This window comes from Pezoporus wallicus, unplaced genomic scaffold, assembly GCF_028554395.1.
Source record: "Pezoporus wallicus isolate ANWC-B61680 ecotype Strahan unplaced genomic scaffold, APGP_CSIRO_Pwel_v1 contig_12558, whole genome shotgun sequence".
Lineage (NCBI taxonomy): Eukaryota > Metazoa > Chordata > Aves > Psittaciformes > Psittacidae > Pezoporus > Pezoporus wallicus.
The window spans coordinates 1-24965 of NW_026636766.1; the positions used below are offsets into that span (position 1 = coordinate 1).

The 24965-nt window shown below is 66.4% G+C and overlaps 5 protein-coding genes across 5 annotated transcripts; 4 read left to right on the forward strand and 1 right to left on the reverse strand.

Annotated features, from left to right (window-relative positions):
• Nucleotides 1–107: 107 nt before the first annotated feature.
• VPS72 (vacuolar protein sorting 72 homolog) lies at nucleotides 108–1792 on the forward strand. The gene is made up of 6 exons (XM_057401668.1): nucleotides 108–255; nucleotides 353–505; nucleotides 600–711; nucleotides 788–967; nucleotides 1080–1221; nucleotides 1397–1792. Exons 1-6 carry the CDS (start codon nucleotides 139–141, stop codon nucleotides 1788–1790), a joined length of 1098 nt encoding a protein of 365 aa, XP_057257651.1. The 5' UTR covers nucleotides 108–138; the 3' UTR covers nucleotides 1791–1792.
• Nucleotides 1793–3450: 1658 nt separating this feature from the next.
• On the forward strand, nucleotides 3451–7421 carry TMOD4 (tropomodulin 4). Its single transcript, XM_057401669.1, has 9 exons — nucleotides 3451–3603; nucleotides 3682–3838; nucleotides 4267–4389; nucleotides 5826–5915; nucleotides 6124–6254; nucleotides 6572–6679; nucleotides 6848–6991; nucleotides 7081–7225; nucleotides 7329–7421. Exons 1-9 carry the CDS (start codon nucleotides 3481–3483, stop codon nucleotides 7349–7351), a joined length of 1044 nt encoding a protein of 347 aa, XP_057257652.1. The 5' UTR covers nucleotides 3451–3480; the 3' UTR covers nucleotides 7352–7421.
• A 916-nt stretch (nucleotides 7422–8337) lies between these two features.
• On the reverse strand, nucleotides 8338–10646 carry SCNM1 (sodium channel modifier 1). Its single transcript, XM_057401664.1, has 8 exons — nucleotides 10595–10646; nucleotides 10177–10247; nucleotides 10014–10102; nucleotides 9837–9919; nucleotides 9669–9763; nucleotides 8708–8844; nucleotides 8515–8629; nucleotides 8338–8441 (listed from the first exon to the last, which is right to left on the reverse strand). Exons 1-8 carry the CDS (start codon nucleotides 10643–10645, stop codon nucleotides 8342–8344), a joined length of 741 nt encoding a protein of 246 aa, XP_057257647.1. The 5' UTR covers nucleotide 10646; the 3' UTR covers nucleotides 8338–8341.
• A 1093-nt stretch (nucleotides 10647–11739) lies between these two features.
• On the forward strand, nucleotides 11740–12506 carry LYSMD1 (LysM domain containing 1). Its single transcript, XM_057401665.1, has 2 exons — nucleotides 11740–12017; nucleotides 12130–12506. The coding sequence occupies exons 1-2, from the start codon at nucleotides 11740–11742 to the stop codon at nucleotides 12272–12274; spliced, it is 423 nt and encodes a 140-aa protein (XP_057257648.1). The 3' UTR covers nucleotides 12275–12506.
• A 2235-nt stretch (nucleotides 12507–14741) lies between these two features.
• Nucleotides 14742–24664, forward strand: LOC130595169 (semaphorin-6C-like; the record flags this gene model as incomplete). Its single annotated transcript, XM_057401667.1, has 14 exons — nucleotides 14742–14859; nucleotides 14944–15058; nucleotides 17073–17130; nucleotides 17214–17270; nucleotides 17955–18056; nucleotides 18135–18225; nucleotides 18297–18419; nucleotides 19254–19342; nucleotides 19415–19632; nucleotides 20590–20721; nucleotides 20803–20958; nucleotides 21626–21832; nucleotides 24378–24515; nucleotides 24587–24664. Coding segments are annotated over exons 1-14 (1682 nt in total), but the record flags the coding sequence as incomplete, so codon positions are not given.
• Nucleotides 24665–24965: the final 301 nt, after the last annotated feature.

A 24965-nucleotide genomic window follows, 5' to 3' on the forward strand; every position in this document is an offset into this window, starting at 1 on the left:
ACGCCGGTACCGCTCCGGCCCAGCCCACGGGGAACCTCCGGGCCGCGGGGGGGCTCCCGCCGCCATCGGCCGCTCGGCGCTCGCTCCGCCCGCCGGGCCCCGCAGGCCGCGCAGGGGAGCGCCGATCGCGGCGGCGCGATGAGCCTGGCGGAGGGCCGAGCCCCGCGGCGCACGGCCGGTAACCGGTTATCGGGGCTGCTGGAGGCCGAGGAGGAGGACGAGTTCTACCAGACCACGTACGGCGGCTTCACCGAGGTGCGGGACCCGGGGGAGGGAAGGGGGGGGGGCATTGGAGGCGCTGCCCGAGCCCCGCGGCGATGGGGCCGTGACGCGGCCGCTCTGTTCCCCGCAGGAGTCCGGCGATGACGAGTACCGGGGGGACCAGTCCGACAGCGATGACGAGGTGGACTCCGACTTCGACATCGACGAGGGCGAGGAGCCCACGAGCGACCAGGATGAGAGCGAGCCCAAGCGCCGCCGCCGCGTCGTCACCAAGGCGTACCGGGTGCGAAGGGGAGGGGGTGCGCTGCCGGTGAGCTCCAAAGCCGCAGCCATTGGGGGGGGCTCCCCATCCTCACCTCCTCTGCGCCATCCCACAGGAGCCCCTCAAGAGCCTTCGCCCCAAGAAGCTCGACGTCCCCAGCGGCAGCTCCCAGAAGCCCCGAGAGGTGAAGGCTGTGCCCTTGGAGCTGCAGGAGGAGCTGGGAGACAGTGAGTGTGTGTTTGGGGTGTGTGTGGGGGGGGTGTCCCGGTGTGGCTGCCGGTGAGCTCCATTGCGGTGCCGCAGGCCGGAAGCACATGCGGCAGTCGACGACGGAGCACACGCGCCAAACGTTCCTGCGCATCCAGGAGCGGCAGGTGCAGTCCAAGCGCAAGAAGGGAGGCCCCAACTACGAGCGGCCGCTGACCCAGGAGGAGCTGCTGGAGGAGGCCAAGATCACGGAGGAGATCAACCTGCGCTCCCTGGGTGAGGCGCACACGGCCCCGGCGCTGCTGCTGTGGGCAGAGGGGCTGCTGGTGGGGTGGGGGGAAGCCTCTGGGGGCTGAGCTTCCCCTTCCCTTGGTCGCTGCTTGCACAGAGAACTACGAGCGCCTGGAGGCTGACAAGAAGAAGCAGGTTCAGAAGAAGAGGAAGTGCGTGGGGCCCGTTATCCGGTACTGGTCCGTCACCATGCCCCTGGTGCCAGAGCCCGGCAAGGAGGAGAACGTGGACGTGGAGGGGTAGGTTGGGCTCACCCTGCTGGTGTCTTCACCCAACCCTGCTCCTACCCCTCTGGGGTGGGGAGGGATAAGCAGGCTCTGGGCAGTGCCCCACAGTCCTGGCGGGGGGGAGACTTGGGCAGATTTGGTGGCTCTGCCTGCTCGTGGCTTCCCCTCATCCCAGGGCTTTCTCCAGGCTGGACCAAGACCCCCAGCAGACGGAAGCAGCTCCGACCCCGGCTCCCGCTTCCGCCGGGAAGTGCTCCCGCACCTTCATCTCCTTCAGCGACGACGAAACCTTCGAGCGCTTCTTCCCCAAAGCGAAGCCGCCGCGGCTGCCGGTGCGGGAGATCTGCCCCGTGACCCACAAACCGGCCGTGTACCGGGACCCCATCACCGACATCCCCTACTCCAACATCCGCGCCTTCAAAATCATCCGGGAGGCCTACAAGAAGTACATCACGGCGCACGGGCTGCCCAGCGCCGCTGCCTCCGCCGCCCTGGGGGCCGCTGCTGCCCCCGGTCCCGACCCCGGCGCCCGGCCCACCCGCCAGAAGATCGTCATCAAGCAGAGCGTCCCCATGAGCTGAGGGCTCCGCTCCTCGGCCTCGCCTCCGTGGGCAGTGGTTCCTCGCTCTATTTATCTCCTGCCTCCCGTTTTTGATAGGGAAAAGAAAGAAATCCAAGTAACCCGCATCCATTTCAGCATCTGCAACACCAGGAGACCCTACAATAAACGTGGGGTATGTTCAACCCCTTGTCATTTGAGAGACCCTACAATAAACGTGGGATGCATACAGCCCCTTGTTATTGGAGAGACCCTACAATAAGCATGGGGTGCGTTCAACCCCTTGTTATTGGAGAGACCCTACAATAAACGTGGGATGCATACAGCCCCTTGTTATTGGAGAGACCCTACAATAAGCATGGGGTGCGTTCAACCCCTTCTTATTTGAGAGACCCTACAATAAACATGGGATGCGTACAGCCCCTTGTTATTGGAGAGACCCTACAATAAACACGGGATGCGTACAGCCCCTTGTTATTGGAGAGACCCTACAATAAGCATGGGGTGCGTTCAACCCCTTGTTATTGGAGAGACCCTACAATAAACACGGGGTGCCTACAACCGCTTGTTTTCTGAGGGACCCTACAATAAACAAGCAGTGTGTTCGAGTGCAGCACTGCCATGGGAAGCCCCAGTGACGGTGGCCCCATGCACCCCCTTGAATGGGATTCAGGGGCCTGGGGCTGTGCAAGAGCCAAGTCACTCCCATGGTCTTGGGGTAAAGAAGGCATAAAATACCCCGGGGTGAGGCTTGGGGGTCTCCAAGGGACTGTGGGGCCCCACGCATGAAGTTCGGCCTCTTCCCCCCCCCCCAGCCTTCCCGGTCACCCTGCCCGGGGCACCCCAAAGGTAAGAGCAGGCCCCGGTGGCGGCGGGGCTCCGGGGTGGAGCCGCGGGGCTGGCAGGGCTCGATAGCGCCCGGGGCTCTGGGGATACGTGATCCGCCCCTCCCGCTGCCGGGCCCAAGAAAACGCTGATCTCATGCCCTGCGCGCCCGGAGCCCTGCGCTCAGCACCGGGGCTCGCACCCAGGCAGGCGCTGCCACCCCCCCCAGGCACCAGGTAAAGGCACTGGGGTCTGCAATGGGGGGGAGAGGGGGGGTGTCAGGGTCATCACCCCCCAGCGCTACCGGTTCGGGGGTCCCATGGGCTGTGGGGGATCCCCGCTCCCCGTTCGGTCCCTCCCGGGGGCACCGGGTGCGTGTCCGTGTCCCCGGTGTCGGGTGGAGAATCCCAATGAGGTTCCTTTGGGGAAAGCTGCCCCCGGGGCGGGGGGGGGGGGGGTCGTGGTTCATGTCCTCAGTGTTTGCCCCTGTTGCACACCCCCCCTCCCCGAGGGCTGGGGGGAACCCAGGCTGGGGGGCAGAGGGGCACTGGGGCTGGTGATTGACCCCCCATGCAGCGCAGGAGGCTGGGGGGGCACGAACACTGGCTCCTGGTCTTGGGAACCACTGGGAGCTGTGACTCGGTTTCCCCATGAGCTCCCCAAGCCACCACCCTGGGGTGCCCCATGTCCCCCCCCCAATGGGAAGCCAATACCACCCCATGGCACGCAGGCTCCCTGCAGGCTATGGCACGGACGGGGATGCTGTGATCTCTGGGGTCCCCTGGCAGCGCAGGGCATCCCCAGCACCTCACCAGGAGCCCCCCCACCAGGCACCCAGGTCCCTGCCGTGTCCCCCCCCTCCCACCAGGCCGCCCGCAGCCCCCGCCATGACGTCCTACCGGCAGGAGCTGGAGAAGTACCGGGACATCGACGAGGACAAGATCCTGCGGGAGCTGTCGGCCGAGGAGCTGGCGCAGCTGGACACGGAGCTGATGGAGATGGACCCCGAGGTGCGTGGCGGTGCTGAGCAGGGCGGGTGCCCCCCCGGCTGCGGGGACCCCCTTGCGGGTGACACAGTGCATCCCCAGAACGTGCTGCTGCCCGCGGGGCTGCGGCAGCGGGACCAGACGCAGAAGAGCCCGACGGGGCCCCTGGACCGCGAGGCTCTGCTGCAGCACCTCGAGAAGCAGGCGCTGGAGGCTGGCGAGCGCCAGGACCTGGTGCCCTTCACCGGCGAGAAGAAAGGTGCAGGGACACGGTGGGGAGCCTGGCGGGGGGCCGGGGGGGACAGGGCCCCGCAGCACCGGGTATATTTAGCTTGGCACAACCGTCCTCGCCAGCGGCTCGGGTGTCTTGGGCGAGCTGGGCCCCCGCCAGCCCCGGGCACAGGCATCCCCTGGCAATGTCACCCCCCCCCCCCCAACTATGGCCACCCCTTGCAATGTCCCCCCCTCCCCTTCCAGCACAGCCACCCCTGGCAATGACACCCCTGGTAACATCACCCCTCCTCTACCGTCACCCGAACCCCACGGAGCATCAGCCCTGGCCCAGGGCACCCAAGGGCATTGGCCCTGTGCTCCCCTGGCCCTGCCAGCCCCGGCCCCCCAGGCCATGGCTGCGTTGTCCCGGCTGCAGTGGGGCTGGGCAGGGAGTGACCGCGGCCCCGCACGCAGGGAAGCCCTTTGTGCCCAAGAACCCAACGCGGGAGATCCCGCGGGAGGAGCAGATCACGCTGGAGCCCGAGCTGGAGGAGGCCCTGGCCAACGCCACCGAGGCCGAGATGTGCGACATCGCCGGTGGGTCTGGAGCGGGGCTGCCCCATCGCACCATTGCCTTGCATGGGGCTGCTGCATCACACCGCAACCCTGCATGGGGCTGCTGCATCACACCACAACCCTGCATGGGGCTGCTGCATCACACCGCAACCCTGCATGGGGCTGCTGCATCACACCGCAACCCTGCATGGGGCTGCTGCATCACACCACAACCCTGCATGGGGCTGCTGCATCACACCGCAACCCTGCATGGGGCTGCTGCATCACACCGCAACCCTGCATGGGGCTGCTGCATCACGCCGCAACCCTGCATGGGGCTGCTGCATCACGCCGCAACCCTGCATGGGGCTGCTGCATCACGCCGCAAACCTGCATGGGGCTGCTGCATCACACCGCAACCCTGCATGGGGCTGCTGCATCACACCGCAACCCTGCATGGGGCTGCTGCATCACACCGCAACCCTGCATGGGGCTGCTGCATCACACCGCAACCCTGCATGGGGCTGCTGCATCACACCACAGCCATGCATGGGGCTGCCACGTTGCACCATAACCTTCACATCGCACCATAACCTTGCATGGGGCTGCCCCATCGCACCACTGCCTTGCATGGGGCTGCCACATCGCACCATAACCTTCACATCGCACCATAACCTTGCATGGGGCTGCTGCATGGCACCATTGCCTTGCATGGGGCTGCCCCATTGCACCACTGCCTCGCATGGGGCTGCTGCATGGTACCATGACCTTGCATGGGGCTGCTGCATGGCACCATTGCCTTGCATGTGGCTGCTGCATCACACCATAACCTTGCATGGGGCTGCCGCATCGCACCATAACCTTCACATTGCACCACAACCTTGCATGGGGCTGCATTAACAGCCTTGCATGGGGCTGCCCCATCTCACCACAACCTTGCATGGGGCTGCCCCATCCCACCACAACCTTGCATGGGGCCGCATTAACAACCTTGTATGGGGCTGCCCCGTCCCACCACAACCTTGCATGGGGGTGCATTAACAACCTTGTATGGGGCTGCCCCATCCCACCACAACCTTGCATGTGGCTGCATTAACAACCTTGCATGGGGCTGCCCCATCCATCACACCACAACCTTGCATGGGGCTGCCCCACCACACCACAACCTTGAATGGGGCTGCCCCACCACACCACAACCTTGCATGTGGCTGCATTAACAACCTTGCATGTGGCTGCCCCATCACACCACAACCTTGCATGGGGCCGCATTAACAGCCTTGCACGAGGCAGCCTCCTCACCCCGCAGCCTCACACGAGGCTGCCCCTCGCCTGTCACCCTCACCCAGGGGAGTGGGGCCCCCAGCAGCCTTGCACATTGCACCAGGAGCAGCGGTGTCATGCGCTTGCCCTGGCCCCCTCCACACTGGGGGGGGACAGGGGGGACTGGGGCACCCACTGACACCCCCCCGGCCCCGCAGCCATCCTGGGCATGTACACGCTGATGAGCAACAAGCAGTACTACGACGCGATCTGCAGCGGGACCATCTCCAACACGGAGGGCATCAACAGTGAGTGCGCTGGGGACACGGCCCACGGGGAAAGGGGGGGACCTCCCCCAGGATGGGGGGCAGAGGGTCCATGGGGCTGCTCAGTGGGGGATGCGGGGATCAGAACCCCTCTGGGACCCCCTGTGCCGGCCTCATGCCCACGGGGGGCTGTGTGCCTGTGCCCCCGTGCGCGGTCCCGTGTCCCCCCACGCACACGCGTGTGCCCCAGGCGTGGTGAAGCCTGACACGTACAAGCCAGTGCCGGACGAGCCCCCGAATCCCACCAACGTGGAGGAGACGCTGCGGCAGATCCAGGCCAACGACGGGGCTCTGGAGGACGTCAACCTCAACAACATCAAGGTGAAGGACATTGGGGGCAGCGCCCCCAAGCTGTCCCCAGGGCGCTAGGCCTGGGCTTGGGGTGTCCCCGTGGGGCTGGTCCCTGTCGCAGGGCACTGGTCCTCATCCAGGGGCATCCATGTCCCTTTAGGTGCCATCCCACATCCCCTCTGTGCTACTTACATCCCTGGGGTGACATCCAGCACCTTCCTGGGGATGCCCCTGTACCCTCAGAGACATCAATACCCCCTCAATGCCACTGACACCCCCTCGGTGCCATCCTGCATCCTTGGGGATGTCCCCATCCCCTTGGTGCCACGCACACCCCCTTGCTGCAGGACATTCCTATCTCCACGCTGAAAGCCATCTGTGAGGCCATGAAAACCAACACCCACGTCAAGAAGCTCAGCCTGGTAGCCACCCGCAGCAACGACCCCGTGGCCAGCGTGAGTCCCAGCCCCGTGTCCCCACACGTCCCCTGCCCTGGTTTCCATCCTGGGCACCGACAAGGCCAGGTACCGGTGGCTTTTCCACCGTCACCTGGGGCATCGGTGGCCCAGGACATGCCAGATGGGGGGTGCCACCCCGAGGTGACACCCTGAGGTGACACACAGGCCGTGGCCGAGATGCTGATGGAGAACAAGACCCTCCAGAGCCTCAACATCGAATCCAACTTCATCACCAGCGCTGGCATGATGAGCATCATCAAGGCCATGTACCACAACACCACCCTTAGTGAGCTCAAGGTGGACAACCAGGTAGGAACAGGCAGCCGTGGGGTAGCCCAGGGAGGGGACAGGGGTGTCCCCAGCGTCTCAGTGTGCCTAGCGTCACTCTGGCCCCACAGTGCCAGCGCCTGGGTGACACAGTGGAGATGGAGATGGCCACCATGCTGGAGCAGTGCCCCTCCGTCGTGCGCTTTGGCTACCACTTCACCCAGCAAGGTCCCCGTGCCCGTGCTGCCATCGCCATCACCAACAACAACGAGCTCCGTGAGTGTCCCCTGCCTGCCCCCGGGGCAGCAACGGCAGTGGGGCTGGGAGGGGAGGGGGGGGAAACATGGTCCTGACCCCTCCTTCTTCCCTCTGCCCCCAGGGCGCAAGCAGAAGAAAACCTAAGGTGGCAGGAACGGGCTTCACAGCTCCTGCTCCCCGCTGTAAATAAAGAGGCTGGAGAGGCACGGCCTTGGGATCCACTCGGATGCATCCCAGGCAGGATTTGTGCGTAGGGCTGGGATGGGCTGAGGGCAGCAGGGGCACCTCTCTCTTGCAGGGCTCGAGGCCCTTGTTAGCCTCTGGCTGTCATTGCACAGGGGATCCTGGATCCCTTCAGGTCAGGGCACTGACACCTGGAGGACTGAGCCCAGGAGGGGTGCAGGGATCAGGGCAACTCCCGGGGCGGGCAAGAGGCACCCCCCTGGCACAGAGCCGAGCACCCACGGCCTGGGGAGGTGCTGGGGAGGGGGGGGACACAACACACACGGGGCCTATTTATAGGTTCCACCACCTATTTATAGCCAGGAGCTGAGCGAACGGGAAAATCCCGGTGCCTGGAGCTACCATCACCCTGAGCAATGCCAGCAGGGAAACCCCCAGGAACAGGGCCCGTCCCCACAGGGACCCTCGGGCGGGTGATGGCTGCTGCCCCAGGGCCGTGGACGCTCAGCCCCATGCAGGACGGTCCCATAGGCGCACAGCAGACACCCAAACCCGAGCAGGACAGGGGGAGGGCAGCGGGCGCTGGCACTCCCCGAAGCACCGGGACAGCTGCTGGGGCTGGGGACGGGGTGAACCCGGCGCTGCTGCCCCAAAAAGGCCACGACCCACAGGCAGCTGCCAGCGTGTGAGAAAATGAGCAGGACTTGTGCCAGGGCCAGGAGGGGATGGGGCAGGGCCAGGCCAAAGCCCACGGCTGGGCTGGTGGCGCCTGCAGGGCTCTGGCCAGGATGGGGACACCCGGCGAGGGCACCACGTTGAGTCCAGGTGCCAGCAAAGCCCTTGGAGTGCCAGGACCTGCCCCAGAGGCTCAGGCACCTCCTGGGGACAGCGTGGGGGGGGGGGGGGGAGCCGTGCCCATGGGGAGCGCTGGGGCAGGGGTTGGGGGGGGGCTCACGCCGGCAGCAGCAGGGGCGGCTCCTCCTCGTCGGAGTCGAATTCAGCGTTCTCGTCCTTCACCCACTTGCCCGAGCGGTCCCGGATCCAGCCGGCGCTGGGGACGGACACAGTGAGGGCAGCTCCGGGCTGCCAGGCTCCGCCTAGGGGCCAGCGGGGCCGGCGCTCACCTCCGCAGCCTCAGGTACTGCTCCAGCGCCTGGCGCCTCTCGGGGCTGAGGGCTTTGGGCTGCCCCGGGGCTGAGGAAGCTTTGTTTCTGCGGGCGGGCGTCACCTTCACGGGGTCTGGGAGGGCAGAGAGGGGCTGTGGGGAGCCGCAGAGCCCAAGGCCGTGCAGCCCCAGAGCTGCTGCCTGGCTCTTACCTGCTTGCCCACCACGGTGCCCCAGCAGCACAGCTGCAGTGCTGCTGACAACAGCTTCTCCTTCCTTCTGTGACGGCTCTGGCAGCGCCGGGGCAGCACTCGGCCCCGTCCAAGCTCGTGAGCTGCTTCCCTCCACCCTGTGATGGGAGAAGGAGTCAGGGCCTCGTCCCACGAGCGCCCAACAGCAGCGAGGCCACAGTCCCCCCACCAAGGAAGCCCAGAGCTTTCCTGCATAGAATCATGGAATGGTTTGGGTTGGAAAGGACCTTGAGAGCACCCAGTTCCAACCCCCTGCCATGGGCAGGGACACCTCACACTGAACCAGGGCACCCAAGGCTCTGTCCAACCTGGCCTTGAACACTGCCAGGGATGGAGCATTCACAACCTCCCTGGGCAACCCATTCCAGTGCCTCAGCACCCTCACAGGGAAGAATTTCCTCCTTAGATCCAATCTAAACTTCCCCTGTTTCAGTTTGAACCCGTTACCCCTTGTCCTGTCACTGTCACTGTCACTCTAATGAAGAGTCCCTCCCCAGCATCCCTATAGGCCCCCTTCAGACACTGGAAGCTGCTCTGAGGTCTCCCCGCAGCTTCTCCTCTCCAGGCTGAACAGCCCCAACTTCCTCAGCCTGTCTCCATACAGGAGGTGCTCCAGCCCCTGCTCATCCTCGTGGCCTCCTCTGGACTTGTTCCAACAGTTCCACGTCCTCTGTGTGCTGAGGACCCCAGAACTGCACACAATGCTCCAGGTGAGGTCTCACAAGAGCAGAGCAGAGGGGCAGGATCACCTCCATGACCTGCTGGTCACGCTCCTTTGGATGCAGCCCAGGACACGGTTGGTTTCTGGGCTTTGAGTGCACACTGAACCCGGCTCATGTTCAGTTTCTCATCAACCAACACCCCCAAGGCCTCCTCAGGGCTGCTCTCAATCCCTTCTCCATCTCCAGCAGTGAAAGCTCACCCCGTCCTCCGGCAGCAGCTGCTGTAGGGAGCTGCTTTCAGCAGAGCACTCTGGGCAATCCTCCTTGTCCGTGCCAGAAGAGGGGCCGGGGAGCCCTGGGGGGAGGAAGCAGAGCTCAGGAAGGGGCTGGCTTGGGAGGGGGTCTATATAAGGGTCACCCCCACCAACCTCTGCCTGCACCTCTTCCTTGGGCTGCAGCTTCTGCGCCGTGTCCTCACCCGAGCCCTTCCTGCCATAGAAGCGCTGCAGGCCTGAAAGAGAGCAAAAGGAATGGGGGGGGGACGGACACGGGACAGACAGGGACGTTGTTGCTCACCCCCCCCCCCCGCGCTGGCCCCCACTTACTGCTCCTGTGCTTCCTGCCAGCCCTGTGCACGCTCAGCACGTCCAGCGTGTCGAAGACGGGGCGATGGGCGCACACGGTGCAGGCGTACCTGTGCCGGGGGGGGGGTTCAGCACCACACAGCACCTTGGGGGGGGTGTGCTGGGGGGGGGGGGGGGCACCCACCTCCCGCTCCTCAGCAGCAGCGCCTCCTCCTCGGGGATGTAGCTGGCCAAGAGGTCTGCAACGCGTCTCTTCTGGGGGGGGCCGTGGTGGGGAGGGGGTGAGCGCCCGCCCTGCCCCGCTCCGTCCCTGCTGCTGGGACACCCCCCCCGGCCCCCCAGCCCCGTCCCCCCTTAGGCGCTGGCACCCTGGAGACCCCGTTCTGAAGGAGCACGGGGGTCGGGAAGGGGGAGTTTGGGTCCAGGGACGGGGCAATGCCGGGAGGCAGCGAAGGCCGAGGAGGGGCTTTGGGGCCCGGCGGGGGGAACCTTGAGGGGGGGGGGCAAGGCCAAGCCGGGGCTGAGGGGGCCGGGGAAGGGGCGGGGAAGCGGGGGCTGCGTGCGGGGAGGCTGCGGCCGGTCCCGGGGTGCCCGGGGCTCACCTGCAGCACCCCGAGCTCCGCGGGGTCGTCGCCTTCCCGCTTGAAGGACATGGCGGCGGCCGGCGGTTGCTATGGGAACCGCGCTCCCCTCGCCCCGCGTCCGGGGGCGGGGGGCTCCTCCCGGCAGGCTCCGCGCGGGCGCGACAGCCAATGAGAGCGCGGGAGGGGGCGGTCGCGGCCCCGAGGCATGATGGGAGTTGTAGTTCCGCCGCGCGTCCCCCAGGGGGGTCTGGGTTAGACCCGCGCCCCCCCCGGGGCCAGGGAGCGGGCGGGTTCAGGCCCGGGGGTGCGGGGAGGACCCCGGGGTGGGGGTGAGGGCAGCGGCGCCACCCCCCGAGGCGCGGCGGAGGTCCCCGGCTTCGTCTCGAACTACAACTCCCAGAGGCCTCCGCGAGGGCGGCCGGACCGGGCCGGGCCGGGCCATGGCGTCTCTGCCTTCACCGGGGCCCGGAGGGCGCCCGGTGGCAGCGGTGGGGCCGGGCCTGCCCCCGTGAGCGGCGGCCGCAGCCCGGACCGGGGCTGTTCCATGAGCCCCCGGGGACGGAGGGAGCGCGGGCGGAGCGGAGCGGGGCCGTCCGGCCATGGCGGCGGGGAGCGGGGCCCCGGGAGCCTCGGCCCGGGAGCACCGCCTGCAGCCCGGGGACACGCTGCCGGGGCTGGCGCTGCGCTACGGGGTGACGGTGAGCGCCGTGCGGGTGCCCGGGGGCCGGAGGGTGGCAGAAGGGGCCCCGACCCAAAGGGGCCATCGCTGCCTCCCCCCTGTCCTGTTCACTGCCCTTGTCCCCATCCCGCCCTTATCCTTGTTCTCATCCCATCCTTATCCCTGTTCTCATCCCTTCCTTGTCCCCATCCCATCTTTACCCCTGTTCTCATCCCATCCTTGCCCTTGCTCCCATCCCTTCCTTACCCTGTTCTCATCCCATCCTTGTCCTCATCCCATCCTCACCCCTGTCCACATCCCATCCTTGTCCTTGTCCCCATCCCATCCTTACCCCTGTCCCCATCCCTTCCTTGCCCTTGTCCCCATCCCATCCTTACCCCTGTTCTCATCCCCATCCTTGTCCTTATCCCCATCCCATCCTTATCCCTGTCCCCATCCCATCCTTGCCCTTGTCCCCATCTCCACCCTTACCCCGCCCCGGCAGATGGAGCAGATCAAGCGCGCCAACCGCCTCTACACCTCGGACACCATCTTCCTCAAGCCCACCCTGCTCATCCCCGTGCCGGGGCAGCCGAGGGGACCCTGCCCCGAGGACAAGGACGCGCCCGCCCCGTCGGGGGGTGCCCCGGCTGCCCCCGCCGTGCCCCGCCACGACCTCTCGGCCACCGCTTTCCTGCAGCAGCTCGATGCCGAGATCGGGCGCTCCAAGGCGGCGGCGGCGGCGGCGGTGGCAGCGCAGCGGCTCCGCACCGGCAGCACCGGGTGAGCCCCCCCGGCCCCGACCCCTTTAGGGGGTAACTGGGCTCTTGTGGGAGGGGGTTTGTCCACAGGGGGCAAGGCCACCCCCTCAGTGCCCCCCCCTGCACCCCTGCAGCGCAGCGCAGGTTGAAGGCACTCAGAGCCCGGAGGCCAGGGCCCCAACGGCCCCCCAGGGCCCCCGCCTCGGCCCCAGGCCCCTCACCAGGACCCCCCGGGCGGCCGCGCTCCGCGATGCAGAGGATGAGATCTTCACGCTGTGATGCTGGGGACACCGGGGCTGCGACGTGGTGATGACGGCCATGGGGATCCCGGGACACCCCGGCACCCAGCCCCTGCTGCGCATAGGGGTGGGGACCCAGGGATGTGGGGAGGGCTGGGACGTGGTGTCCTTTCCTTCTCTCTTTCAAGGGACCTTTCCTGCTGCAGGGCCCCCCAGCGCCTGGTGGCAGAGGCAGCCTCCTTGCGGGAGTACCGGGGGATGGCACCGGGAGCTACTGGACAAGATTTACCAGCAGACCCTTCCCTTCTGGTTGTATTTATTTGTACGGTCTTTGGTCTCCGGGGTGGGACCCCAGTGCCTGCGCCCGCATGGGGAGGGGGACGGCACCTCCCGCCCCAGAGCCTGTAAATAAACTGGAGCACTGTTACCTGGCTCTGCCTCTTTGTCACAGCCGGGGACTCCCCCACAGCCCCCCTGGGGACGCGGTCACCCTCCTCGGGATGGGGACACGGTTGACCCCTTGGGACCGTGGTAACCCCATTGGGGACATGGGCAGCACCCTGGGGACAGCGGCACCTTGCAGGGGATTTGGTCGCCCCCTGAGGGTGCTGTCACCCCGCAGGGACACGATCTGGGGACCCGCTCATGCCCCCGGGGCTGCGGCACCCACTTGGGGCACCCGCGGGACCTGGGTGCCACGCCGCGCAGTGCCACCAGGGGTCACCCTGAGCCCGCACCCCTGGGCCCCCCAGGCACCCACCGGAGCCTCAGGGGTGTCCCCAGGGTCACCTAACACCCCCCCCCCCCCCGGATGTCCCCAGGGTCCCTCTGCCCCCGTGGGGGAGGCCGGTGGCAGTTGAGGGCAGGAGGGTGAGTGCCACAAGGGGGTGCTCGGTGCTCCCAGTAACTCCCAGTGGCTCCCAGTGCCCACTGGGCCAAGTGCACAGGGCTGTGCAGAGAGCCACAGGCTGCTGCAGGAGAGGGGACGGGGGGGACACGGAGGTGACAGCCCCACTGCACGCCCTGGTGCAAGGGTCTCTGCACATGTGCATGGACGTGCATGGCATGTGCATGGATCTGCATGGATGTGCATCGCATGTGCATGGACGTGCATGGCATGTGCATGGCAGTGCATGGCATGTGCATGAATATGCATGGACGTGCATCACGTGCATTGCATGTGCATGGACGTGCATCGCATGTGCCTGGATTGCATCGCATGTGCATGAATATGCATGGATGTGCATCGCATGTGCATGGACGTGCATCACGTGCATGGATGTGCATTGCATGTGCATCGCATGTGCATGGATGTGCATGAATATGCATGGATGTGTATTGCATGTGCATGGACGGTCATCGGATGTGCATTAATATGCATGGATATGCCTTGCATGTGCATGGACGTGCATCACATGTGCATGGATCTGCATGGCATGTGCATGGATGTGCATTGCATGTGCATGGATCTGCATCGCATGTGCATGGATCTGCATCGCATGTGCATGGATCTGCATGGATGTGCATCGCATGTGCATGCACACGCGTGTGCAAGCAGCGCTCAGCCGCTAATGAGGATCATGTCATTAGCGGGGATTAACGCCTATCTATAGGGTGGCCTCCGCTGGCAGCGGGGCCGGGACACGCGGCCCACGGAGGTTCCCGGTCCCGCCCCCGGCCCCGCTCCGGCTCCCGGCCCGTCCCGGCCCGTTCCGGGGCGGAGCCGCTCGGGGCTGCTCGGCTCCGCTCGGGACCGCTCGGGGCGCGGAGCCGGTACCGAGAGCGGAGGGGTCGGGGCGGGAGGGGCTCGTGTCGCGAGGGGCGTTGTTGGGGTGCGGATGTGGGGGGGGTCCTGTGAGAGATGTGGGGGGTGCTTGGGGCGCTGTGCGGGACGCGGGGGTGCTGGGGGGTGCTTGTGGGCACTGGGAGCGCTGGGACGGGGGCACAGAGGCACTGAAATGGGGGCACTGGGACCGTAGGGAGGGGGCACCAGGACGGGAATATGGGGACACTGAAACGGGGGCACTGGGATGGGGATACGGGGACACTGAAACGGGGCACTGGGACCATCGGGAGGGGGCACCAGGAGGGGGATATGGGGACACTGAAGCGGGGATACTGGGACCATCGGGAGGGGGCACCAGGAGGGGGATACGGGGGCCCTGGGATGGGGATACGGGGACACTGAAGCGGGGGCGCTGGGACCACCGGGAGGGGGCACCAGGAGGGGGATATGGGAACACTGAAAAGGGGGCACTGGGATGGGGATACGGGGACACTGAAGCGGGGGCACTGGGATGGGGATACGGGGACACTGAAGCGGGGGCACTGGGATGGGGATACGGGGACACTGAAGCGGGGGCACTGGGACCACCGCGGGGAGCAGGCACCGGAGATCCCATCCCCGCACTGGGGGATCCCCGCATCGCTCCCTCCCCAGCGCTGCCCTGTGCCCCCCGTGCCTCAGTTTCCCCTCTGAGATCAGCCCCCTTCAGCCCTGCGCGGCGATGCCGGGGCTCCCCCTGCCTCTCCTCCTCCTCCTCCTCCTCCTCCCCGGCCCCCCCCTGCTCTCGGCGCAGCCCTTCCCTCGGGACCTGGTTCCCCGCAGCACCGTGGGGCTCGCAGGTGAGCGGCGGGAGCGGGGTGCGGGTCCCCGGGGGATGGACGGGGGGGGGGGGGGGGGTGTCACGAACCCCTCTGCCCCCGCAGCCACCGCCGCCTACCCCCGGTTCGGGGGCCTCCGGGGGGACAACGCCACGGCGCAGCTCGGCCTCGACTTCCAGCGCATGCTGCGGCTCAACGGCACCCTCTTCGTGGCTGCCCGGTGAGCGCCGGGGCGGCTGCGGAGGGACCCGCGCGGCCGTGGGGGTGCGAGCTCCGCACCCGGCTCTGGGCTTGTCTGGGGCTGGGCGAGCGCCTGTGCGCTGGTGTCTGCTCGGGCATCCCTGTGTGTGCTGGAGCATCCCTGTGTGTGCTGGAGCATCCTTGTGTGTGCTGGAGCATCCTTGTGTGTGCTGGAGCATCCCTGTGTGTGCTGGAGCATCTCTGTGTGTGCTGGAGCATCCCTGTGTGTGCTGGGGCATCCCTGTGTGTGCTGGAGCATCCCTGTGTGTGCTGCATCCTGTGCTGGGGCATCCCTGTGTGTGCTGGGGCATCCCCTGTGTGTGCTGGAGCATCCTTGTGTGTGCTGGAGCATCCCTGTGTGTGCTGGAGCATCCCTGTGTGTGCTGGGGCATCCCTGTGTGTGCTGGAGCATCCTTGTGTGTGCTGGAGCATCCCTGTGTGTGCTGGAGCATCCCTGTGTGTGCTGGAGCATCCATGTGTGTGCTGGAGCATCCCTGTGTGTGCTGGGGCATCCCTGTGTGTGCTGGGGCATCCTTGTGTGTGCTGGGGCATCCCTGTGTGTGCTGGAGCATCCCTGTGTGTGCTGGAGCATCCTTGTGTGTGCTGGGGCATCCCTGTGTGTGCTGGGGCATCCCTGTGTGTGCTGGTGCATCCCTGTGTGTGCTGGAGCATCCCTGTGTGTGCTGGAGCATCCCTGTGTGTGCTGGGGCATCCCTGTGTGTGCTGGAGCATCCCTGTGTGTGCTGGAGCATCCTTGTGTGTGCTGGAGCATCCTTGTGTGTGCTGGAGCATCCCTGTGTGTGTTGGAGCATCCCTGTGTGTGCTGGGGCATCCCTGTGTGTGCTGGAGCATCCTTGTGTGTGCTGGAGCATCCCTGTGTGTGCTGGAGCATCCCTGTGTGTGCTGGGGCATCCCTGTGTGTGCTGGGGCATCTCTGTGTGTGCTGGAGCATCCCTGTGTGTGCTGGAGCATCCTTGTGTGTGCTGGAGCATCCCTGTGTGTGCTGGGGCATCCCTGTGTGTGCTGGAGCATCCTTGTGTGTGCTGGAGCATCCCTGTGTGTGCTGGAGCATCCTTGTGTGTGCTGGAGCATCCTTGTGTGTGCTGGAGCATCCCTGTGTGTGCTGGAGCATCCCTGTGTGTGCTGGGGCATCCCTGTGTGTGCTGGGGCATCCCTGTGTGTGCTGGAGCATCCCTGTGTGTGCTGGAGCATCCTTGTGTGTGCTGGGGCATCCCTGTGTGTGCTGGGGCATCCCTGTGTGTGCTGGGGCCCTTGTGTGTGCTGGAGCATCCTTGTGTGTGCTGGAGCATCCCTGTGTGTGCTGGAGCATCCCTGTGTGTGCTGGGGCATCACTGTGTGTGCTGGAGCATCCCTGTGTGTGCTGGAGCATCCTTGTGTGTGCTGGAGCATCCCTGTGTGTGCTGGGGCATCCCTGTGTGTGCTGGGGCATCCTTGTGTGTGCTGGGGCATCCCTGTGTGTGCTGGAGCATCCCTGTGTGTGCTGGAGCATCCTTGTGTGTGCTGGAGCATCCCTGTGTGTGCTGGGGCATCCCTGTGTGTGCTGGAGCATCCCTGTGTGTGCTGGTGCATCCCTGTGTGTGCTGGAGCATCCCTGTGTGTGCTGGGGCATCCCTGTGTGTGCTGGAGCATCCCTGTGTGTGCTGGAGCATCCCTGTGTGTGCTGGAGCATCCCTGTGTGTGCTGGAGCAGCATCCCTGTGTGTGCTGGAGCATCTCTGTGTGTGCTGGAGCATCCCTGTGTGTGCTGGAGCATCCCTGTGTGTGCTGGAGCATCCCTGTGTGTGCTGGAGCATCCCTGTGTGTGTGCTGTGTGTGCTGGAGCATCCCTGTGTGTGTGCCTGTGTGTGCTGGAGCATCCTTGTGTGTGCTGGGGCATCCCTGTGTGTGCTGGGGCATCCTTGTGTGTGCTGGAGCATCCTTGTGTGTGCTGGAGCATCCCTGTGTGTGCTGGGGCACACTCACGCCTCCCCCCAGGGACCACATCTACGCCTTCGACCTGGGGCAGGACAAGGGGACGCTGTACCCGGAGCGGGTAAGGGGGCTGGGGACCCCACACACACACAGGGTAAAGGGGAATTGGGGTCCCTGAGCCCCCCCCCCCATCTGGCCCCACAGCACCTGACCTGGGAGACACGGGACAGGGCCAACTGCGCCATGCGGGGCCGGCTGCAGGTATGGGGGTGCGGGCACGGGGGGGGTTAGGGGCAGAGCGGCAATGGGGGGGTTTATGGGAGGTGCTGGGGTTTGGGGGTACAGGTGGAGGTGGTGAGGTAGGGGGTACGAGGGTACAGAGAGGTTTATGGGGTACAGGTGTATTGGTGGGGGGTACAGCATGTGGGGGTGTGGTAGTGAATGGAATGGGGGTACAGGGTATGGGGGTGCAATGGGGTACATGGAACGGGGGTACAGGGTATGGGGGTGCAATGGGGTACATGGAACGGGGGTACAGGGTATGGGGGTGCAATGGGGTACATGGAACGGGGGGTACAGGGTATGGGGGTGCAATGGGGTACATGGAACGGGGGGTACAGGGTATGGGGGTGCAATGGGGTACCTGGAACGGGGGTACAGGGTATGGAGGTGCAATGGGGTACCTGGAATGTGGGTACAGGGTATGGGGGTGCAATGGGGTACATGGAACGGGGGTACAGGGTATGGGGGTGCAATGGGGTACATGGAACGGGGGTACAGGGTATGGGGGTGCAATGGGGTACCTGGAACGGAGCCATGGGGTAAGGCTGTGTACGGTTGCGTGCTGCGGGGGGTGCGGAATGTGGGGGGGTAACAAGGGACGGGGTCGGGGCAGGGGAAGGTGGTGACGCCACGGCCCCTGCGTCCCCGCCTGCCCCGGTGCAGGATGAGTGCCACAACTACATCAGGGTGCTGGTGCCCCGCGACGCCCGCACCCTCCTGGCCTGCGGCACCAACGCCTTCAGCCCCCTCTGCCGCACCTACAAGGTGGGGGTCCGGGGGTCCTGAGTTGGGGGGGGGGGGGTCTCAGCACTGGGGGGGCTGTGACCGCTGGGCCCCCCCCAGGTGAGCAGCCTGGAGCAGGAGGGTGAGGACGTGAGCGGCCAGGCCCGGTGCCCCTTCGACGCCCAGCAGAGCATCGTCGCCCTCTTTGTTGGTGGGTGCTGGACCGGGGTCGGGGGGGACATGGGGGGGGCACTGGGGTGATGCTGGGGTCTCCCCCTGCAGACGGCAGCCTCTACTCTGCCACCGTGGCCGACTTCCAGGCGAGCGATGCCGTGATTTACCGCAGCCTCAGCCCCGGCCGCCCGCCCCTGCGCACCCTCAAGTACAGCTCCCGCTGGCTGCAGGGTACCCAAAGGGGTCCCGGACCGGGGGGGGGGTGATGGGGGCACAGCGGGGAGGGGGGGTCTGGGGGTAAAGGGGAGGGGATGAGCACAGGGATTGGGAGCAGCTCTGAGGGGAGGACTTGGGGGTGTTGGTTGATGAGAAACCGAACATGAGCCGGGTTCAGGGAGCGCTCGCAGCCCAGAAACCAACCGTGTCCTGGGCTGCATCAAAGCACCGTGAGCAGCAGTCATGGAGGTGATCCTGCCCCTCTGCTCTGCTCTCGTGAGACCTCACCTGGAGCATTGTGTGCAGTTCTGGGGTCCTCAACATAAAAAGGACATGGAACTGTTGGAACAAGTCCAGAGGAGGCCACGAGGATGAGCAGGGGCTGGAGCAGCTCCTGTATGGAGACAGGCTGAGGAAGTTGGGGCTGTTCAGCCTGGAGAAGAGAAGCTGCGGGGAGACCTCAGAGCAGCTTCCAGTGTCTGAAGGGGGCTATAGGGATGCTGGGGAGGGACTCTTCATTAGGGACTGCAGTGACAGGACAAGGGGTAACGGGTTCAAACTGAAACAGGGGAGGTTTGGATTGGATCTAAGGGGGAAATTCTTCCCTGTGAGGGTGCTGAGGCACTGGAATGGGTTGCCCAGGGAGGTTGTGAATGCTCCATCCCTGGCGGTGTTCAAGGCCAGGTTGGACAGAGCCTTGGGTGCCCTGGTTCAGTGTAAGGTGTCCCTGCCCATGGCAGGGGGTTGGATCTGGATGACCTTCAGGTCCTTCCCAACCCACCCCATTCCATGGTTCCACATGGGACAAGGATGGGAGGTGCTGGTGGCTGAACCCCCCTCCCTCCCCAGAGCCCCACTTTGTGCAGGCGCTGCCCTACGGCCCCTTCGTCTACTTCTTCTTCCGGGAGGTGTCGGTGGAGCTCCGGGCCATGGGCAAGGTGGGCGCGGGGGCCATGGGTGCCCATGGCCGTGGGGCCGCGTGGGGCTGACGGCCGCTGGTGCTGGCGCAGGTGCTGGTGGCGCGCGTGGCCCGCGTGTGCCGCAACGACGGCGGCGGCTCGGCGCGGGTGCTGGAGCGGCGCTGGAGCTCGTTCCTCAAGGTGCGGCTGCTCTGCGCCCTACCCGGGGACTCCGTCTTCGCCTTCGACGTCCTGGAGGCCGTGACCCCCCCAAGGGCCCTGCGAGGCCGCGCCGCGGTGCTCGCCCTCTTCGGCACCCAGCCCAACAGGCACGGGAGGGGGGCAAGGGGAGGGGATGTGGGGATGGGGAGGGGGGCACAGGGATGGGGATGGGGATGTGGGGATGTGGGGATGGGGATGGGGATACAGGGATGGGGATGGGGATACGGGGATGTGGGGATGGGGATGTGGGGATGGGGGGGATGTGGGGATACAGGGAGGGGGATGGGGATACGGGGATGTGGGGATGGGGATGTGGGGATGGGGATGGGGATACAGGGATGTGGGGATGGGGATACGGGGATGTGGGGATGGGGATGTGGGGATGGGGATGTGGGGATGGGGATGTGGGGATGGGGATGGGGATGGGGATGGGAAGGGGGGGATGGGGATGGGGATGGGGGGGGGATGGGGATGGGGGGGGGGATGTGGGGATGGGGATACAGGGATGTGGGGATGGGAATACGGGGATGTGGGGATGGGGATGTGGGGATGGGGATACAGGGATGTGGGGATGGGGAGGGGGGCACAGGGATGGGGATGGGGATACAGGGATGTGGGGATGGGAATACGGGGATGTGGGGATGGGGATGTGGGGATGGGGATGGGGACACAGGGATGGGGATGGGGATACGGGGATGTGGGGATGGGGATGGGGATGGGGATGGGGATGGGGATATGGGGATGGGGATGGGGATGGGGATGGGGTGGGGATGGGGACATGGGGTGATGGGGACACGGGGATGGGGATATGAGGATGGGGACATGGGCATGGGATCTTGTGGAGGACATGTGGTTGGCCAAGGGGAGATGTGGAGCAGGCACGGGGGGACATCGAGACATGAGGTTCATGGTGACTTGGGGTGCGCCCATGGGAGATGGGGCCATTGGGATGGAGCCACAGTGGGGCAGGACCCGGGGACAGAGACCTCGGGGACCAGCAGGAAGGGACCAGCAGGGACTTGGAGGGTCCCCGGGCAACCCCAGACCCCCCGGCCCCACTGCAGCATCCCCGGCTCCGCCGTCTGCGCCTTCTACCTGGCGGACGTGGAGCGGGCGTTCGAGGGCCCCTTCGCTGAGCCCCGCGGTGCCGCCGGCGCCTGGACCCCGGTGCCCGAGGAGCGGGTGCCCCAGCCCAGGTACCCCCGGGGACTCCCGGGTCCCACCAACCCACCCCGGTGCCGCGGCTCCTGCCCCACCGTGCCCCCGCTGTGCCGCAGGCCCGGCTGCTGCGCAGGGATGGGAGCGGCCGCGGGCATCAGCACCTCCGGGGACTTCCCGGATGAGACCTTGGCCTTCGCCAAGGAGCATCCCCTGCTGCACGGGGCCGTGGAGCCCGCGGGCGGGCGGCCCCTGTTCACCCGCACCGGCACCAGGTGAGCGGTGGGGGGCTCGGGGATGGGGGGGGCATGGTTTGGGGGGGGTGCGGGAGCATCCGTGTGTGAGGGGCTGCAGGAGCATCCGTGTGTGAGGGATGCAGGTGCTGCAGGAGGGGTGCGGGTGCTGCAGGAGGGGTGCGGGTGCTCTAGGACCATCCTTGTGCAATGGGTGCGGGTGCTGCAGGAGCATCCTTGTGTGAGGGGTGTGGGTGCTGCAGGAGCATCCTTGTGTGAGGGGTGTGGGTGCTGCAGGAGGGGTGCGGGTGCTGCAGGAGGGTTGCGGGTGCTCTAGGACCATCCTTGTGCAATGGGTGCGGGTGCTGTAGGAGCATCCTTGTGTGAGGGGTGTGGGTGCTGGGGGAGCATCCGTGTGTGAGGGGTGCGGGTGCTGCAGGAGGGGTGCAGGTGATGCAGGAGCATCCTTGTGCAAGGGGTGCGGGTGCTGCAGGAGGGGTGCAGGTGCTGCAGGAGGGGTGCGGGTGCTGCAGGAGGGGTGCAGGTGATGCAGGAGCATCCTTGTGCAAGGGGTGCGGGTGCTGCAGTAGGGGTGCGGGTGCTGCAGTAAGGGTGCGGGTGCTGCAGGAGGGGTGCGGGTGCTGCAGGAGGGGTGCGGGTGCTGCAGGAGCACCCCTGTGCGAGGGGTGCCGTGCTCGGTGCTGCGCAGGCTGACGCGGCTGGCGGTGGACACGGGCGCGGGGCCCTGGAGGAACCGGACCGTGCTCTTCCTGGGTGCGGAGGACGGGCGGGTGCTGAAGGTGCTGCTGGCGGCGCAGCAGCCCCCCGCGGGCACCCCGGCACCCGGTGAGAGCCACGGGGACCCCGGCTCTGAGGCGCTGCTGCTGGAGGAGATCAGCCTCTATGACCCCAAGCGGTGAGGGCCGGGCAATGGGTGCTGGGGGGCTCATGGGTGCCATGGGGCTGTGGGTGAAGTCACGATGGGTGCCATGGGGCTATGGGGCAGTCATGATGGGTGCTATGGGGCAGTCATGATGGGTGCTATGGGGCAGTCACGATGGGTGCCGTGGGGCTATGGGGCAGTGACTCTGGGTGCCGTGGGGCTATGGGTACCGTGGGTCACTCGCTCTGGGTGCCATAGGGCTATGGGTGCCGTGGGTCAGTCACTCTGGGTGCCATGGGGCTATGGGTGCTGTGGGTCAGTCACTCTGGGTGCTATGGGGCTATGGGGCTATGGGGCTATGGGTGCTGTGGGTCAGTCACTCTGGGTGCCATGGGGCTATGGGGCTATGGGGCTATGGGTCAGTCACTCTGGGTGCCATGGGGCTATGGGGCTATGGGGCTATGGGGCTATGGGTGCCGTCGGTCAGTCACTCTGGGTGCCATGGGGCTATGGGTGCCGTGGGTCAGTCACGCCTGGTGCCATGGGGCTATGGGGCAGTGACTCTGGGTGCCATGGGGCTATGGGGCTGTGGGTGCCGTGGGTCAGTCACTCTGGGTGCCATGGGGCTATGAGGCAGTGACTCTGGATGCTGTGGGTCATTCACTCTGGGTGCCATGGGGCTATGGGGCAGTGACTCTGGGTGCCATGGGGCTATGGGGCTATGGGTGCTGTGGGTCAGTCACTCTGGGTGCCATGGGGCTATGGGGCTATGGGTGCCGTGGGTCATTCACTCTGGGTGCTATGGGGCTATGGGTGCCGTGGGTCAGTCACTGTGGGTGCCATGGGGCTATGGGGCTATGGGTGCCGTGGGTCATTCACTCTGGGTGCTATGGGGCTATGGGTGCCGTGGGTCATTCACTCTGGGTGCCATGGGGCTATGGGTGCCATGGGTCAGTCACTCTGGGTGCCGTGGGGCTATGGGGCTATGGGTCAGCCACTCTGGGTGCTATGGGGCTATGGGTCAGTCACTCTGGGTGCTATGGGGCTATGGGGCTATGGGGCTATGGGGCTATGGGCTATGGGCTATGGGGCTATGGGTGCTGTGGGTCAGTCACTCTGGGTGCCATATGGGGCTATGGGGCTATGGGTCAGTCACTCTGGGTGCCGTGGGGCTATGGTGCTATGGGGCTATGGGGATATGGGTCAGTAAATCTGGGTGCCATGGGGCTATGGGGCTATGGGTGCCGTGGGTCAGCCACCCTGGGTGCCGTGGGGCTATGGGGCTATGGGTCAGTCACTCTGGGTGCTGTGGGGCTATGGGGCTATGGGGCTATGGGGCTATGGGGCTATGGGTCAGTCACTCTGGGTGCCGTGGGGCTATGGGGCTTTGGGGCTATGGGTCAGTCACTCTGGGTGCTGTGGGGCTATGGGGCTATGGGGCTATGGGGCTATGGGTGCCGTGGGTCAGCCACCCTGGGTGCCGTGGGGCTATGGGGCTATGGGTGCCGTGGGTCAGCCACCCTGGGTGCCGTGGGGCTATGGGGCTATGGGGCTATGGGGCTATGGGTCAGTCACTCTGGGTGCCGTGGGGCTATGGGGCTATGGGGCTATGGGGCTATGGGGCTATGGGGCTATGGGTGCCGTGGGTCAGCCACCCTGGGTGCCGTGGGGCTATGGGGCTATGGGGCTATGGGCTATGGGCTATGGGGCTATGGGGCTATGGGGCTATGGGGCTATGGGCTATGGGCTATGGGGCTATGGGGCTATGGGGCTATGGGGCTATGGGTGCCGTGGGTCAGCCACCCTGGGTGCCGTGGGGCTATGGGGCTATGGGTGCCGTGGGTCAGCCACTCTGGGTGCCGTGGGGCTATGGGGCTATGGGCTATGGGCTATGGGGCTATGGGGCTATGGGGCTATGGGGCTATGGGCTATGGGCTATGGGGCTATGGGTGCCGTGGGTCAGCCACCCTGGGTGCCGTGGGGCTATGGGGCTATGGGTGCCGTGGGTCAGCCACTCTGGGTGCCGTGGGGCTATGGGGCTATGGGCTATGGGCTATGGGGCTATGGGTGCCGTGGGTCAGCCACTCTGGGTGCCGTGGGGCTATGGGGCTATGGGCTATGGGCTATGGGGCTATGGGGCTATGGGGCTATGGGGCTATGGGCTATGGGCTATGGGGCTATGGGTGCCGTGGGTCAGCCACCCTGGGTGCCGTGGGGCTATGGGGCTATGGGTGCCGTGGGTCAGCCACTCTGGGTGCCGTGGGGCTATGGGGCTATGGGCTATGGGCTATGGGGCTATGGGTGCCGTGGGTCAGCCACTCTGGGTGCCGTGGGGCTATGGGGCTATGGGCTATGGGCTATGGGGCTATGGGGCTATGGGGCTATGGGGCTATGGGCTATGGGCTATGGGGCTATGGGTGCCGTGGGTCAGCCACCCTGGGTGCCGTGGGGCTATGGGGCTATGGGTGCCGTGGGTCAGCCACTCTGGGTGCCGTGGGGCTATGGGGCTATGGGCTATGGGCTATGGGGCTATGGGTGCCGTGGGTCAGTCACCCTGGGCGCCGCCGTGGTGCTGCAGGTGCCGGGGCCGGCGCGGAGCGAGCCGGGTGCTGGGTCTGGAGCTGCACGGGCCGGGCCGGGAGCTCTTCGTGGCCTTCGCGGGGTGCTTGGTTCGCCTGCCCCTGGCGCGCTGCGCCCAGCACGGAGCCTGCCGGAGGTGAGCGGGGCTGGGGGGGGAGGGGGCTCCCCCCGGGGCGGCTCCAGGACCTCGCTCCCATCCCCCCCCAGGAGCTGCTTGGCCGCGCGGGACCCGTACTGCGCGTGGCTGCCCCCCGACGGCTGCGGCCCCGCCCCCGAGCACCTCCCGTGAGTGCCCCCTCCCCTCCCCCACCTCCCCCTCCCCCCCGCTCCGGTCCCTTCCCCCCCCCTCCCCCCCCCGGGCCGGGGCTGACGCGGCCCCGTCCCGGTGCGAGCCAGGAGCGGCCTCGAGGAGGGCGCGGACGGAGCCGTCGGGAGGTGCCCAGGTGAGGGGGGGGGAGGGGAAGGGGGGAGGGGGGGGATGGGGGATGGGGGATGGGGGATGGGGGGAGGACCCGCGGGTGCCCTGGGGTGACCCCGGGCTGCTCCCACAGAGCCGGCGGGGGACGGGGACGGGAACGGGAACGGG

What these genes read in the sequence shown, in the direction of transcription:
- SCNM1 (XM_057401664.1), bottom strand. Translation starts at nt 10,645, where the DNA reads ATGTCCTTCAAGCGGGAAGGCGACGACCCCGCGGAGCTCGGGGTGCTG. An exon ending in CGGAGCTCGGGGTGCTGCAG is followed by an intron (nt 10,248 to 10,594) that starts GTGAGCCCCGGG and finishes GGCCCCCCCCAG; the next exon opens with AAGAGACGCGTTGCAGACCT. An exon ending in CAGTACCTGAGGCTGCGGAG is followed by an intron (nt 8,442 to 8,514) that starts GTGAGCGCCGGC and finishes GTCCGTCCCCAG; the next exon opens with CGCCGGCTGGATCCGGGACC.
- LYSMD1 (XM_057401665.1), top strand. Translation starts at nt 11,740, where the DNA reads ATGGAGCAGATCAAGCGCGCCAACCGCCTCTACACCTCGGACACCATC. An exon ending in CTCCGCACCGGCAGCACCGG is followed by an intron (nt 12,018 to 12,129) that starts GTGAGCCCCCCC and finishes GCACCCCTGCAG; the next exon opens with CGCAGCGCAGGTTGAAGGCA.
- VPS72 (XM_057401668.1), top strand. Translation starts at nt 139, where the DNA reads ATGAGCCTGGCGGAGGGCCGAGCCCCGCGGCGCACGGCCGGTAACCGG. An exon ending in CGTACGGCGGCTTCACCGAG is followed by an intron (nt 256 to 352) that starts GTGCGGGACCCG and finishes TGTTCCCCGCAG; the next exon opens with GAGTCCGGCGATGACGAGTA. An exon ending in TCGTCACCAAGGCGTACCGG is followed by an intron (nt 506 to 599) that starts GTGCGAAGGGGA and finishes GCCATCCCACAG; the next exon opens with GAGCCCCTCAAGAGCCTTCG.
- TMOD4 (XM_057401669.1), top strand. Translation starts at nt 3,481, where the DNA reads ATGACGTCCTACCGGCAGGAGCTGGAGAAGTACCGGGACATCGACGAG. An exon ending in CGAGATGTGCGACATCGCCG is followed by an intron (nt 4,390 to 5,825) that starts GTGGGTCTGGAG and finishes CCGGCCCCGCAG; the next exon opens with CCATCCTGGGCATGTACACG. An exon ending in CAACACGGAGGGCATCAACA is followed by an intron (nt 5,916 to 6,123) that starts GTGAGTGCGCTG and finishes CGTGTGCCCCAG; the next exon opens with GCGTGGTGAAGCCTGACACG.